The following is a 15,796-nucleotide window of genomic DNA, read 5'->3' as shown; positions in this document are numbered from 1 at the left end:
ATGGCCCTGAACATAGGAAATCATCCAGAAGGTCCCTGGCTAGATAACAGACTTGTGAGGACATGAGGGACAGGTGCTTTCATCTGAAACAGCTTTACACAAATTCTGAAACTAATTTGGAAGTGATAAAAATTAATTTGCGCACTTTAATTGGAAGCAGCCTCCTGCATGAAAGAACGCAGAGCAGAGCAGGCAATCTGTGCTAGGAGCTGATTGAATTTTTTGTCAGGTAGGTGTCTTGGACTTGGCCGCTTATCCTCTAGAGTCCTGCTTTGCAATATATTACAGCCCATCTCTGACTGGTGAGCTTTAACCAGATCAATGCTATTCCTGGGGAATCCCCAGGGCATGAGTTTCATTGATCTTGGGACTTGACAGCTCTCATTACGTGCTGTAGCTTCCAACAAGATAGTCACAAGAGGAGCAAGTTAACATTGTTGTGTCTTCAGTAGACCCCAAAAACACATTAGGACCTCAGCTCAAGACCAATGTGCTTTAAAGAATGTAATTTAAATGTTTATTTTGAGCGATGCATACATATGAAAATTTAAAAACCATAGCAATATAAAACCCTGAAATGGAATTTAGTGTTCATCTTTCAAATCAAATCTACCAGTATCCACTGAGATGGTTATATGCTGTTCTACGCCACGTCTTAAACCCGGGCCTTTCTGCTTGTGTGTAAACACAGTGCAGACCACGGAGGAGAGGAGTGAAAAGACATTTCCAGCTGCGCACACGCACCTTCTCTATTGTTGGACTCAGCCTTGGACACGACCCTCCCATCAGCTGCAGCCTTCAGCCAAACTGAGTTCAGCTCTTTGTTTGCTCTTTAGATGAACTCTAAAGACAATCCCAGAGCCAGTCTCTAAGCCACAACTGACCAACAGTGTTAAGAGCTAGGGTATGCCCAGAGACTGGCCCAGAGGCAATCTTTAATTAAATATGTATATTATGTAATCTTTAATTATATGTATATATAATTATATATGTCCATATATAGGCATGCATATATATGTATGTATGTATGTATGTACACACATAAACACACACACACAAAACTAGTTGGCTCATTTCTCAAACCAAGGAATCTTGCTGAGGATGTTATGAATGTTAAAGTGCTTTTTTAGGTGTTAGAGGAAGCATGGTCAGCTTGTGATAATTTTCAGTCACAGGACATCTGAGGCCATATGACCATGTCCATAGTGGACCATCCATCCTAGCTCAGGACAGGGGTGGGGTGGGGACCAGGATTGAGGCCATTCTACATAGTATCCCATCTCCTACCTGGAGACATTTTGAGGCTTGTGACAGGACTGAGGCTCCTCTTCTCTTGTTACCTGTTTGTCTTCTCCTTTTCTGGACCTGAGACTTTAAGAACAGTGTTTAGCCTATGCTGGATATAAAGTGAAAATCAAGAGTGACCGATTTCTTTCTCACCACACAACTTTGGCTCACAGACCTGGGTATCTGAGAATCATATAGAGTTGTTGGGATCAGCAGACAGAGTCATTCTTGTGGCTGTTTTGCAGGAGGGCATGGACCAGAAAGATAGCCAGTCTTAGGCCGCTACGACTGTTGGTCAGAGACACTCATTGTGGGCCACATGATACATCCCATCAGTCACTGTTCTTAGCTATTCCAGGAAATCTCGGGTAAATATTTGAAATCACAGTGTCAGTGAAATTACTGTAACAGTAGATGCTTTATTTTGGAACTTTAAATTGAAACTCCATCATATTTCTGTGAGTTTACGTAAGCATGAACAAAAGTGGTTTGTTAATGATATTACCAAGGCCAGAAATAAAGTCTGAATGCTATACATCACTGAGGTTCATACTCTGCTGCTCACGGACCCGCACTGAGGACTGTGGGTTGCACAGCCTCAGCCTGTGTGCTGACCGTGTCTCAGAACTACAGACCATCTTAATGAGCGCTCTCCTGTCACATCTGTGCAGCGCTGACAGCCTTTGTTGTTCTCCCCATCTGTTTCAAGGATACTAAAATGACTTTTGATAAAGGTGAGGTGAACTCTGTGTATGTTAAGCTTTTTCTGTTTAGAATTTCCAGTGCTTGCTTGTGAGGACCAGATGCATTTGTTCCTTATCATCCGTTGCACTGGAGTGAGGCAAGATGAGGTTTCCTCATCCTTGAGGAAATGAGTGGGGAAGGGGTGAAGTGCCGCGGTCCTTGGAGAAGAGGTCTCACCTGCACCTCCCTCCGTGCCAGGCCCTTTAACCCTGAGCTCCATCCATCAGCTGTGATGTGACAGTGACAGGGTATTACCAAGATCTCGAGTGACTGTTGGGGTGTGTGACATCTGTCCCTGGTGATGAAATATAGGAAAAGCACTTGTCCTTGCTGCTGATTTTCCAACTCGAAAAGCTTTGAAGAACGTTTGCTTGCCTTTCGAGGCTGGTGCTGAAGCAGTTTGAAAAGAGCAGTGCTTCCAGGGCCTTAAACAGCACCACTTAATATATAAGTCCCATTCTACCACCACCTGAGGAAGCCATGATCTGAAGCAGTTACATGGGTCTTCAAAGAGCTTACTTCCTTGTGGAAACAGATCACATAAGGAATTTAAAATTTTTTGTTCATTTTTCTCAATTATTTACCATTGAATGATTGCTTTTTTAATAGCTTATAAGGAAAATAACTTATTTCTAATAATTTATTAAAGATATAATTTCAGGATTTTTTTTTCAGTGTACTAATATCTCCAAAATAATCAGAGACTAAAGATAGGTCTGGGAGAGAAGGCTAACGGGGTGAGTGCAATTACCCACGTGTGAGCGGGGCTGTTTGGATTCCCCAGCACACACTGGGTTGGCCAGTGTGTACGTCTGTACTACCAGCACTGGACAGTCACTGGACAGCCAAGTCTAGCCAAAACAGCAAGCTCCAGATTCACTGATACACCCTGTTAAAACTGAGATTAAAATGCAATAGAAAACACTGGGTGTCACCCTCTGGCTACACATGTGTACATACACACATGTGCAAGCACACGTGCATGCAGACAACACACACACACACACATCTTATTAATGTCCAGTTCTCACTTTAGCAGAAAACTTGGAATATCTTACAAACACAATTTTTCAGTTGTGGGAATATATTTCAGACAAACTCAAGACTGTAAGAGATATTTTATCATTATTCAAAGCCCACTGCAACAGTGCATAGATTTAGAGCTGGTAGCACACTGCTGTGGGCTACAGAGCCCATTCTCTCAGGCTGCATTTCAGAAATGCATCAAAGGGGGGAATGTCATTTGAAGATCTGAGGAAACTCACCCAACATGGATAATCTCTAGAGGTGGAGAAAATAGTAAGCCCTGCCAGTGTCACAGCAGGGCCGAAGGGACACCCAGACAGCAGGTGGCACATGACAGCCCCTGAGCCTTCATGTCTCTGCACGTGCCCCTGTACAGTGACTGCCGGGGTATCAGGCCAGGACATAGTTCTTGGAAAGAGGAGTGCCAAGACCTAAGGCCAAAACACAGGGCAGTTCCCTAAAGGACAAGATGGGGTGTGGGGGAACCCATGCAGACAAGATGGGGTGTAGGGGGGACCCATGCAGACAAGATGGGGTGTAGGGGGGACCCATGCAGAAGGAGTTCACAGAGAAAAGTCAGACAAGGAACTCAAAAAAAAAAAAAAATCCCAAGCTGAGCAACCTACTCCACAAAAACAAACAGAAAACAATAAAAAGAAAAAACAGGGAACTTAAAAAATATGTGATACTCTTTAAGACACAGGAAGGGCAAATTAACAGTTCTACATTTCTTAGGCAGGGTTGAGAACAAAGGAATTCATTTCATTTCTTTAATCTTAAACATATAAATACTTAATGTGTAATAAATATTTTAAAATTTTTCTAATTCCAGAAACAAAGGCAAATCTGACTGCTAGGGGAAAGATCCAACCTGGTCATTTTTAAAGAAAACAACATTGTCATTAACATCACAAAGAGAGGAAGAGAGGAAGGGTGGTTCTCACACCTTGCAAATGTGTTCTTAGGCCCCTGCACCCTAGCTAGAGAATGTCTAGCCAGAGAATTGTCTTACTCACAATTAACCTTAAAGCAGCATTCCGCAGAGAAAAAATTTGCAGCATAATTATGACCACAAAGGGATTTCATCTCTGTAACTACCTGAAAGAAGTCTTAGTCTCCTCAGAATACTGGAGGTTTAGCACAGAATATGATAGGATTTTATCCTGAAGAAAATATTCACTGATCTCTTAGAACACACATTTTCTGGAATTCTGAAAGAGTTGGTTGCCGTTATGAGACTCAGGTTACAATGTGGCTCTTAAAGGTGCAAGAACAATGGCTTATAAAGCTGGTAACTTAAAATGAAGTCATTGTGTCCAGATAAACACAGAATGTACTGTCTGTCTACATGCTCTTTGCTAAGATGGTACTACAGACATCCAAGCTCAACCAGTGAGCAATATGGTTTTAGTATAACTACTTTAAAAACAAGAAGCAAAATGAGACATGTGTGAACTTAAGCCACCTAAAAACAAGTGTGTTGTTTCTGGAAACCTGGTATTACAAGCCATCATAATAGTCTACCAAATGTGACATGGCCTCAGTTTTGACAACTCTGGCTCAGCCCCTCACCAGTAGAAGGCAGCCAGGCAGGTGGGGAGCATTTTCAGAGGTGCGGCCACCAATGAAAGATGGGTCAGCCTGACGCCCTGGCATTCTCCCACTTCCCCTCCCAGGCTGCTTCTAAGTGAGTGTGAAGGCCTGAGAGTCAGAAATGGGAGCTGCCACTGAAACCCAGCTCTTGTCACAGTGACACTGGGGAGGGGGCTGAGAGCCTCCACAGAACTTGGTGGGATAGACTGGGGACCAAAGCAGTTTCTTAAACCTTCTCCACTTGTGACCCCTTTTTATCTGTGACATTTTTATGCAAACACATTTATACAGGTGTAGAAAAAGGTCTATAAACCAAGCATTTACCCATAACAAATCTATAGACATTTTAAAAACAATTCTTTGATATAATTTCGCCATTTATTAAAAGAGGAAGCAAATTTCATACTAATGAGATGGGAGTGTTTGTTTTAGCATGAATTAACTGTTGGTTGAATCCTGTATGGTCGAGGGTGCAGAACACTGTGGACATTTTTCAGCATCAGTAGACATTCTGATTTTACAGTTCTCAATGCTGAGAATACCACTTCACATAAGTGCTTTCATCAAAATGGCAGGAGCATTGTGTAGCCCCTCTCATAAATGGTTGAAAATTCTCTCTCAATCCAAATTAGAGTTTACTTAATGGAATCTTATAAAACTCATTATTAGCAACTTCAAAAACCACAGTCTGATCCAATCCAATCTAAATGTACACCAAATTGATACATGCTAAAGATGACAGCAGGATTAGGTAACTGAACCACCATGTGTCTGTTAATAGCAGAAAAGGTTTGTGTGCCGAGAGGACTACAGTCCTGAGCCTGTGGGTGTCTGGAATCCAGGTTAGGTGTTGCAGGAAGTGTTCAATAGTGTGGTGTGGCTTGAGGCAGACACAGTGAAAGAGCACGTTTTCAGAACCACACCCACAGTGAGCTTAGCTGCCAGAAATGCCACATGCACGTGTTCATTGGATTTTGAGTTAATTTTTGGTCACTGTGACTCAAGAACTGTTTCCTGTTGCCCAGTGCTGTTTCCCCTGTGTTCATATTTAAGCTGGAAGCAGAGACAGGGAGATGATCTGACCTCACACGCTGTTGCCATGACTACATGAGTCCACACATAACTGCCTGTTTGAGAAAATAGCCACTGACGCTTGTCAACGCTCATGTGGATAATGTTTCCTGCTGTCCCAGCCGCCCTGTAGCAGGGACAGTGTTAAACTGTGTCACACATGAGGGACAGGTGTAAAGTATGGCTCTGGCCATACAGCAATTAAATGTCTTCCCTCATTGGTGACTGTCTCATCAGGTCTACACTGGTCTCCAGTGACACCCTGCAACTGTTTCCTGTTTCCTTGTAGGTGACTATCCTGCGCCCAGAGCTGTCCTCACAGGCCATGACCATGAAGTTGTCTGTGTCTCCGTCTGCGCAGAACTCGGACTCGTTATCAGTGGTGCTAAAGGTCAGAAGCCATTTCTTTCATATTCCATCTCTAGGTAGTAAGGGTTTTCTAGCTGTGACACTTGTTGATTTCTTCCCGAGATTCAGCAGACAGATGTAGTGATATTTGCCAACGCTGACACAAAATATAGTTATACATTTATGATGTGGTCACCAGTGTTCTAACCCAAACTTTAGTAAATTTAAACGTCCAGTGAATCATATGATGCAGCTGTGAAAGGGGGCATTTCAAAGGCAAAGGAGACATACAACTAATGTTTTGGGACCTTACATTAGGTTACTCAATAGTCGGGCCTTAGGACCCTCCCTTCCTCTACAGGTCCTTCCTGTGCAAAGCTCACTGCGGGGAGTAAGGGAAAGGAGAGAAACTCAGTTCTTTGCCTTTGTGGAAGAATTGTCATCTGGAAGGGAAACTTAAATTGGCTCTCTGAGGGGCTTGCAGAACTCTCAAGGAGAAAGACCATGAAGGCTTACAAACTGTTTTGGAGGCTAGGCTAGCCAGAGCTGAGCAGAAGCCTAGAGCCCAAGAGGTGAAAGGGCTTAGCATTATTTTTAGTGGGAATTCCTTGATTTGGGAGGGGTACTGTTTTATTTTCATTTCTATCAAAGTCTGAGCCTGCAGGTGTTTAGATTTTATTGTCAAAGACTGTCCCACAGTTATGGAGAAGTAGTCTCAGAACAAGAGACCCTGTACTTTGCATTTCAAAACAAGAAGGTGAGCCTGTACTGCAGGTGCAGGCAACATGCTAATTCCTACAAGTGGACAGCCAAGGGGTTGTCTCTCCTGCAAGTCTCAATAGCCCTCCCCTTATCGATCAGGGGAAAGATTAAGTATGGTTTGATAATGACACCTTTTGTATCTGAAACTACAGCTAGTCAAATCAGTGGACAAATAAACACGCATACACAGTTTTGCAGGCTTTGGCTTTTGAGAGAGCCAACAGGCAAGCGCGTAATATGAAGTTACAGTTTTTGTTTTCATTATTAGGCCAGTAGAATTTTATCTTCTCAATGTGTTTTCCACGGCCATGAAGTTGCCCTGAAATAAGAGAAGCCTTTTTCGACACTCCTTTATGCTTTTTCCCCACTGTTAACTTTAAAAGGGCAAAAATTTTCTGTAGTGTGAATTAACTTATCTTCCTAATTACACATTTACATCTTACGTATAAACTACAGGCAAAGGCAAAGCTTGCTTGGCAGTGTCATGTCTATACTGTGATGCTGAACTTTGATGCAAGTGAAGAAACCAAGCAACTGTTTTCATCATTCTCTTAATTAGAACCTTCTAAAAACACAGTAGATCAAACTACCTGGTCACACTCTTGTCTCACCTGACGGTGGAGTTAAAGCCTGCTGTGATGACTGTTATCTGAAGTGGGGGGAGAGATGAAAACCTTAGAGCACTTGGGTGCTACTTCACCGTGGAGTGCCAGAAGGGTCTGTGTGTGTGTGTGTGTGTGTGTGTGTGTGTGTGTGTGTGTGTGTGTGTGTGTGTGATGTGTGTGTAGGTGAGTTACATGCATGTGTCCCTGAGTGCTATAGCCACAGCACACCTTTATTGTCTTTATCACCTTTAACTAACCTGAGTGCCTACTACTCAGGTCTGGTTTGGGGTAGGTGTTCTCTCTAACTGGCCTGGTATTGTTGTTTCCCACTGCAGAGGGCCCTTGCCTTGTCCATACCATCACTGGAGACCTGCTGAGGGCCCTGGAAGGACCAGAAAACTGCTTGTTTCCACGCCTAATTTCTGTATCCAGTGAAGGCCACTGCATCATATACTATGAGCGAGGACGGTTCAGCAACTTCAGTATCAATGGGAAACTTTTGGCTCAAATGGAGATCAATGACTCCACTAGGGTGAGTACATATCAGTGCCAAGCAACAAGAAGCCATGGGAGTCAAACTGGCTTGACATAAAATGGCTTGGTGCTTCCCCAGCATCCACTTAAACACGCGCTGCGACCAACCCAAGATTCCTCAGTCCCAAATCTGCTCAGCAGGTTAGACTCTAGAGACCACAGCTATCTACTTAGACGAAAGCTTTCTCAGACCCTTCACAAGCACTGGTCTCAGTATTATGTTCCCATGGTGTCCTCATTAGCGTTCTTATACCTTGTGATAAAACAGCATGCCCAATTGTCCCCTTTACTATCTTTTTTTTTCCTTTTTTGGGGACATGAAGCAAGTTACTCTTTTACTGTATCTTTTTTTTTTCTTTTGTAAACCTTTTGGTTTGGTTTGTTTAAAAATGGCTTTATAAAAGGGCTTTTATAAACCCCCCCCCAAAAAAAAACAGCATGCCCAAATGCAACCTGGAGAGGAAAGGGTTTATTTTAGCTTGATCACGGTATATCATGAAGGGAAAGCAGGAACTCAAGACAGGAATTGAAACAGAGACCAAAGAGGAGCAGTGCTTATCAGCTTGTTCCTTGTGGCTTGCTCAGTCTGCTTTCTTATACAAGCCAGGACCACCTACCCAGGGATATCACCCCCTGCCATGGGCTGGGCCCTCCCACCTCAATCACTAATTAAGAAAATGCCCTACAAGCTTGCCTACAGCCCAGTCTCATGGAGCCACTTTTTCAATAAAGATTTCTTCTGCCCAGATATGTCTATGATTGTGTCAAGTTGACAGAAAATGACCAGGACATAACAGAGGCCTGTCCTGAGAACCCTGACAACAGCTTCAAGTTGCCTACTGTCCTCATTCACAAATAAAGTATAACTGCTAGTGGCTCAGTACTAAGAACTATTGGAAAGTACACGTCTGCTCTTTGTGCTAAGTTTCCATTATTAACACTGGGAGACTTACCAACACAGAACACAGTGTTCTGTCAAGTTCTTCCTAGGTTAGAGTGGCAGTAGTCTCACTGTGACTTCCATGATTTTATAACTAAATTAGTTTTAAAGATTTTATTTTAATTTTTAATTATGCTATATTTAGGGAGCAGGTATTTTGTGCACACTTGGATTCAGAGACTAGAAGAGGGCATCGGATCCCCTGGATCTAGAGTTACAAGTGATTGTGAGCCACGGGTGCTAGAAACCAAGCTTGTGACCTCTAGAAAAGCAGCAAGCACTCTTAACCACTAAGCCATTTCTCTAGCCCTTTAAATATTTTGTTTTGATTTATTCTTTTCAGTTGGCTTTAATAATGATCTTTGTGGAAAAAAAAACACTTTTATCTATTCTATATTGAAAGTTCTGTAGATTGGACTTTAGGAACCTCAGACAATTGCCTAAATAAAGAGATTGACAGTGCTTTCCAGGTTATTGGTTGGTGGTCTGTTGGTTTCTTGGTAGGTGGGTGGTTGATTACTGGGGCATTGGTTGTTTGTTGGTTAGGGATTTTTGGTTGGTTTGTGAGTGCTGGATGATTGGTGGTTGCAGGCAGTTAGTTGGTTGATTGGTGGGTGATTTGTTTGTGGTTGGTTGATTAGGGCTTGGATGTTGCTTGGTGAGTTGATGCCTGTTTGTTTGGTGGTTGGTTGGTTGGTTGATGCTTGGTTGGTTGATGGCTGGCTGATAGTTAATCGATTGGTGTTTGGCTGGTGGTTGGTTAATTGGTGATTAGTCAGTGGTTAGTTGTTTCATGGTTGGTTACCTGATGCTTTTTGGTGTGTGGGCAGGTGGTGGCTGGCTAGTATTTGTTGAGTATTGGTGGGCAGGTGGGCAGTTAAGCTTTCATATACTCTGGCAGATGCTTGACTGCTCAGTTAATTGTTGCTCAGTCATGACCATTGATTTTAAACAAATGGAGAGATGGTTGGTATCTGCCTTTTATTTGCAGGCTATTCTCCTGAGCAGTGATGGACAGAACCTGGTGACTGGAGGGGACAATGGTGTGGTGGAGGTCTGGCAGGCCTGTGATTTCAAGCAGCTGTACATTTACCCCGGATGTGATGCTGGCATTAGAGCCATGGATTTATCCCATGACCAAAGGTGAGCCATGTCAAGGGTAATGCAGTAACAGGAACAGGTCAGAAGCTTGCCATTCTCCTGATCCCACCCAGATGGAGGAAAGAACAGCACAGACAGGGCAAACTGGAGACAAGTAAGAACCCTAAAGAAGGCCCAGGTTTTCAACTGTAGGAAATGTTTCTTGAAAGAATATTGCCTCGTAAATATTTTAAGTATTAACACATATGATAAATGTAACAAAACATTTTTACAGTATAGTAGAATGATACAGAAGACATCAAGATAAATAGTATGCATGTCCAGTCAGTAAAGTGCCTGGCTGCTTAAGTATGAAGACACAGGTTCCCTTCCCAGAATCCACACAAAGAAGCCAGGCATGGCATGCACACTTGTAACCTCAGGCCTGGAAAGACAAGATATGCTGATCCCTAGGGCTTGTGAACCAGCCAGCCTAGCCTAGTCCGTGGGCTCCAGGACACAGAGAGACCACATCAAGAACAGTAGAATCTGAGGAAAGAAATCCAAAGTGTTTCCTGACCTACACACACACACTATAGAAGGAAAGACAAAGACAGTGTGACTTGATGCAATCTGGGGAATAAATGTTTTTAAGGAAGCCTTCTGATTACCATTGGAGTAGACCAGTAAATAGATATGGCTTACTTTCTAATGATTTGTATGCACATGAGTGTTTTTTAATGTGTTTTAAGATATCTTTTTAAGTAGGTTAAACATTCTTCCTTCAATTCATTCACATGCTTTTTGCAAATATCTGTTATAGCCATATTATAGCTGAAGTATCCTGCAAAGTCCTAAGGATACCTAAAAAGGCGACCCATCACAGGACCCTAACTAAATTGCATGTCAGGGGAGCGGGACCAGAACCCTGGGAGGAGATGTTTGGCCGTGTGGGAGGCTGAGGAGGAGCCATTTGTCAGGCTGGGTCAGAGTAGGGATCAGGGAACACATACGGAGTCAATGTAGTATAGGAAAGGGGCCAAGTGTCTTCCCATTTTCATTTTAATCTCATTAATTTTGATAATGTGTACTGTATAAAGCAGTGCTGATTGGGACAGTTCAAGAACGGACAGGGTAACTAATAAACATATGTTGGGGAAGTAAGGGCAGGACACATTTTGTCTGATGATAGCTAAGCACACTGCCCCATCAGGACAGAATGTCATGACATTTGGACTCAGTCAGTGGTAGAGAGCCACCCCAGAGAAAGCAGCCTGATTGGCTTAGGAGGCACAAGCAACAGGGGACAGAGATGATCTCAGGTACCTGGTGAGTCAGGATGAATGTGCTCATTCTGAAGGTTTGATGGTATTACCTGCTACTGTACAGTAGCTAAGCTCTTCAACAGACAAACAGAATTGGTACCTGAGGCTTCGGGGAGACTTATGCTTCATACCTCCACACCCATAGCCAAGTTCCATAGGGCGTGGGTAAGGGTGGATTGGTTAAGTGGTTAAGTTAAAGGCCAGAATTCTACAGAAAAAGCCCAGTTTGTCCCAGGGGAAGATGCGGGTAGACCATGAATATGTCAGCTGAGAGGCAGCAGGCCTCAGGGCACACTGGACTGTGTGGTTTGCTGGGCTTTAATCCTGCTCTTCAGAAGGGCTCTCCACTAGCTCAGCAGCTCCTGGCAGAAGTGAGAGGAAAGGCTCTGCCTCTCTCAGTGAACGCAGTCAATCCTTGGCAACTCCCAAGACAAGGCCAGTGTCAGCATGAGGAGGCAAGTGCATTCTGTTCTGCTGTCTCTCTTCACTGCCGTCTCTGCTTTTCCAGGACTCTGATCACTGGCATGGCTTCCGGAAGCATTGTAGCTTTTAATATAGATTTTAATCGGTGGCATTATGAGCATCAGAACAGGTACTGAAGAGAAGCAGCGGAAGCCACGTTCAAGTGGGAGCACACGTGGAAAGGCAGTATCTCTGGTGGGGACACTCGTCCATATCGGCTTCTGTACACCCATCCCACCCAGCAGTTGCCGAACATCATAGTTGGGAGCCATTTCACCCTGTTTTTCCAGGACTGAACACCAGCTGCTGTCAAGCAAGCTTATATCATGTAAATTATCTGAATTAGGAGACGTTTTGGTAATTATTTCATATATCGCCGTTTATTGAGAAAAGGTTGTAGGAAGCCTCACAAGAGACTTTTGACAATTCTGAGGAACCTTGTGCCCAGTTGTTACAAAGTTTAAGCTTTGAACCTAACCTGCATCCCATTTACAGCCTCTTTTCAAGCTGAGAAAACAAAACCCACGTTTGATACTTTGTACATCATATGCATCTTATTTAAAGGGATACTTTTGTAAAAGTGAAACCTTGTATAAAGAAAGAGCAGCCTTTGTTAATTTACTGTGGAGTTACAACCTGCATGCTCCCTACTCCCCACGTCTCGATGGAACGGGTGCAGTCAAGCTAGGAAACGGAAAGAACACAGCTTGTTCAAAAGGGTTGAATTTGGGCTCAATCCATAATTTTGTTGACATTTTCACTAAAATATGGTTTGCACTTTTTAATCTAAATTCATCCCTTCTAAGTGAAGTTTGCTCATATAGCATTTGGATACTAAGCCATTATTTACCACTGTTGGTGTTTTTTACAAAGAAAATTCAGCCCTGCCCTTTAGGACCTGAAGATGCAATAGAAGGGGAGCCTGGGCATGAGGGCCTGGTTTCTACTGTGTGTACGTGGGAGTCATGATCATTAGCCCCAGGGCATCGACTTCCCAGCATCTGGACATCTCTCCCTGGTGTCAGCCTGCTGGTTCCATGTCTACGTATAGGGAGGATCAGGATGCTAAAGTTTTCTTCCCTTTGCTTCTCAAACAGCATAGTTCAATGATGAGTCAGACTTTATTACAAAAATAACAAACTTACCCCTTTTGTTTCTTGTGAGTTTCCCACCTAAAGCCACATTCCTGGCCTAAGGCATCTTATCTTTTCCAGTATCAAATGATGGCTCTCAAATTATTTTTCCATCCATTGTCCCGATCCAGCTATCACCCAGGGGTCTATACATTTTCTTCATGTTTCTTCTTTGTATATTTGGTGACTGTATTGTCATAGGTGTACATATCGTGTCGGTAGGGCTATGAGGCATGTTACAGGAATGTAATTTTCTCAGAATTTACACTCATTTGCAGTCATTTATTTCAAAAGATAAAACAGGATAATGGGTTCTTTGTATTGGCACTTTGCACCAGAAACATATCATTATTTATTGCTGTGATTACTTATTTGTCATCCACCTTGTACTAGAAAGTTTTAGCACTGAATTATTCCTTCTTCATTGTTGTTTGTATTTATGAAATTCGGAAATTATGGGGAATCAGTGTACTGATTACGTTATTCATCACCAGGCTGTGAGCAATATCTTGAGTTTGTAGCTTAGAATTGGGAAGGCACTGAACATCTGGAAGACAAGGTCATTTCATCTTGAGATCATGGTGAAATATTTTGGATATATAAATTCCTTAAGCTATTGTAACCATGTTTTATTGCAAAGATGTAAAATATGCCAGATGTGTGTGAGTTGGAAATCAAAAAAATGAAAAATAAAATATGCAAAGAATTCACTGATTGCCTCACATGTCACAGGATTCCTCCGTGACCCACAGTCTTGCCTCACATGTCACAGGATTCCTCCGTGACCCACAGTCTTTACACTACCCTTGAGTTTGAAAACTCAGCATTGCCTCATGTGAGGGCCTCAGCGTGCAAAACCAAGAACCCTAATGAAGCCAGCTGTCTTCTCGTCCATTGCCAGGAATGTGGGCCACAGGGGCCACAGGGGCCACAGAAGACAGGAACCAAGTGATAAAGAAAAATATCTTCTTATGTGAGTATTACCAGCTAATGGCATTTTTATCCAACAACCACGCTCTGCAGAGTTTGTCATCAAGCAGGAGTGGCTTAGGCATCTGCTGGCCACAGCAAGGTGGGCGGCAGGCAGGTAGGGCTGCCATCTGTATTCCTGTAATGGAAAGGGCAGGTCCATAGAACCCCAAGAAAGACCAGCTGTCTCCATCCTACCCCACAGCTGGAAATTTATCAGGTTCCCCAAGCTTCCATAGCTTCTTCAGCCCAACCCATGGCCTATCTGTCCGTTACCCCAGCAAGCCAACAACTGCCTGAAATATCTACAAACTGTTCCGTCCTTTCCAGCACCTTCCCAGTACTTGTACTGACCCCAAACCCGCTGATTGGGCCTGGTATCTACTGACTCCTCTCCATGCTGTACCCTTCTCAGTGTTCTGTAGAGGTAACGGTTTGGGAACTTAAGAAAATCATCTAGGTTTTAAAGGCCATAACCTAGGGTCCCAGCCCACACACAATCAGACATATTGGCCCTGATTACTTCTTGACAGCCCTGATTTGAGAACTAATGTCTGAGGCCCAGAGCATACAAGTCCTTCAGGGGGACAGAGCTGACTTAGTCACTCACATGTTCTCTCTCTCTCTCTCTCTCTCTCTCTCTCTCTCTTGCTCTGTGGGGGGGCTACACTCTTAGAATCCTGTCCATTTGCAGAGCTGGGGATATAGCACAGTTATAAGAGTGTGTTCATGCACAAAACCCAGGGTTCAATACCCAGCATGGAATAAACAAGGCACAGTTAATTCCAGGTCATCTGTAATTTCTGTTCTCAGGAGGTATTGGCAGGAGTATCAGAAGTTCAAGGTCAGCTACCCAGCAAGTTCAGGTGCAGGCTGTGCTGCCTGAGGCCCTGTCTCAGAACAAATGCACATATGCAGTCTCTGAGAACCCCTGCCCCCAGAGTTCTTCCTCCCTGGAGTTCACAGGCTACTCTCCTGTTTAACACCCCGTTAAAATGGATCTCAGCTCACTGGGTCATGCACAGTCTCATTTGGCAGGCAGGGGTACTCCAAACCCCATTTCCAAGCAACGTTAAAATAAAAACAGCTTTTAAATTAAACTTCAACAAACAGATACAGCTCTTCTTTGAGGTCAGTGAAGTTAGGGCGCCATTTTAGGTAATATATGACAACCGTTTGAACCAAACACACAGCAAAATGAGATACACATGTGTTCTAGAAACTGGATTCTGTACGCCTTAAGACACAACAGCCAGAATTGTCTTCCCTGCTTGTTCAGGTACCTCCACTGTAAGAGCTGGCTAAGGCTTTAGAGGAGTCACGTGCCCTGGTTATGAGGAGAGACAGGACAAGGCCGGGAGAGTACAACTTCCTTTATAATCAACATCTTAAATGTTAATCGGTGAAAGACCACTTCTTTTGGCTTTTATGCTAATTTACAAACCAATCATCACCCCTCCCCCAAAGCCATTCTCAGGATTTCATATCCTTAACGAGGTGTCTCTGCTCTTCCTGGAATTGAACTTAGGATGACAGCTCTGATTCACGAACGACCTGCAGTGTGAGTATTGACTGTCCCTGCGATGTGCTATAACCCAGCATACAGCATGTCTGTACTGGAAACTGCATGATGACTCTTGCTCTCGATCACTCGGTGAAGTGAACTTGGTGTGTCCACGTCATAGAACTGTGCAGGGGACTGTTGCAACACACTGGCACTTGACTCCTTCCTGGGGGCTGTAGGCTTCTGGGACAATGAGACTCTAATCTTACACGCTCAGGGTAGTATTGGGATTCCAACTAGACTCTCAGCAACACACTCACAACCATCATTGCCAAATACTCAGAGGAACAGGTAATTTCAGATCCCCAGGCAAAATGAGGAAGGTCACTGAGATGGTTAGGGGTCCACAAAGT

General features: G+C 43.5%; 1 protein-coding gene across 3 annotated transcripts in view; it reads left to right on the top strand.

The window, feature by feature from the left end:
- Nbea (neurobeachin) overlaps positions 1–13,620 on the top strand; it is a 525,499-nt gene extending 511,879 nt beyond the window's left edge. For all 3 annotated transcript variants that reach the window (XM_060378339.1, XM_060378338.1, XM_060378340.1), the window contains 4 exons: positions 6,011–6,112; positions 7,772–7,968; positions 9,902–10,053; positions 11,824–13,620. In XM_060378339.1, coding sequence (XP_060234322.1) covers positions 6,011–6,112; positions 7,772–7,968; positions 9,902–10,053; positions 11,824–11,914 — 542 coding nt within the window. In that variant the 3' untranslated portion in view covers positions 11,915–13,620. The remainder of the gene's footprint in view (positions 1–6,010; positions 6,113–7,771; positions 7,969–9,901; positions 10,054–11,823) is intronic.
- Positions 13,621–15,796: the final 2,176 nt, after the last annotated feature.

Source organism: Meriones unguiculatus, chromosome 2 (genome assembly GCF_030254825.1).
Source record: "Meriones unguiculatus strain TT.TT164.6M chromosome 2, Bangor_MerUng_6.1, whole genome shotgun sequence".
Classification (NCBI taxonomy): Eukaryota; Metazoa; Chordata; class Mammalia; order Rodentia; family Muridae; genus Meriones; species Meriones unguiculatus.
The sequence above is the reverse complement of the archived record's forward strand: the minus strand, read 5'-3'. Positions and strand labels throughout refer to the sequence as shown.